The following is a 233-nucleotide window of genomic DNA, read 5'->3' as shown; positions in this document are numbered from 1 at the left end:
TGAGGGTCTTGGTTTTCCTCCGGGGTCGGTATTTATAATCCGGGTGTTCCTTCATGTGCAGAGCTCTGAGCCGCTTGGCTTCATCAATGAAGGGTCTCTTTTCCGCCTCGGATAAAAGTTTCCACTCCGCCCCGAGCCGCTTGCTGATCTCGGAGTTGTGCATCTTCGGGTTCTCCTGGGCCATTTTCCGCCGCTGCCCGCGGGACCACACCATGAACGCGTTCATCGGGCGC

General features: G+C 57.5%; 1 protein-coding gene across 1 annotated transcript in view; it reads right to left on the bottom strand.

Annotated features, from left to right (window-relative positions):
* Nucleotides 1-4: 4 nt before the first annotated feature.
* Nucleotides 5-233, bottom strand: part of LOC103801239 (transcription factor SOX-2) — a gene marked incomplete at its 3' end in the record, with an annotated part of 348 nt that continues 119 nt past the window's right edge. The window contains exon 1 of the mRNA XM_009073651.1: nt 5-233. This exon is cut by the window's right edge and continues 119 nt beyond it. Coding sequence (XP_009071899.1) covers nt 5-233 — 229 coding nt within the window.

The sequence above is a fragment of the Acanthisitta chloris genome, unplaced genomic scaffold (assembly GCF_000695815.1).
Source record: "Acanthisitta chloris isolate BGI_N310 unplaced genomic scaffold, ASM69581v1 scaffold29190, whole genome shotgun sequence".
Taxonomy (NCBI): domain Eukaryota; kingdom Metazoa; phylum Chordata; class Aves; order Passeriformes; family Acanthisittidae; genus Acanthisitta; species Acanthisitta chloris.
Note: the sequence above shows the minus strand (reverse complement) of the source record. Positions and strands in the feature narration are given on the sequence as shown.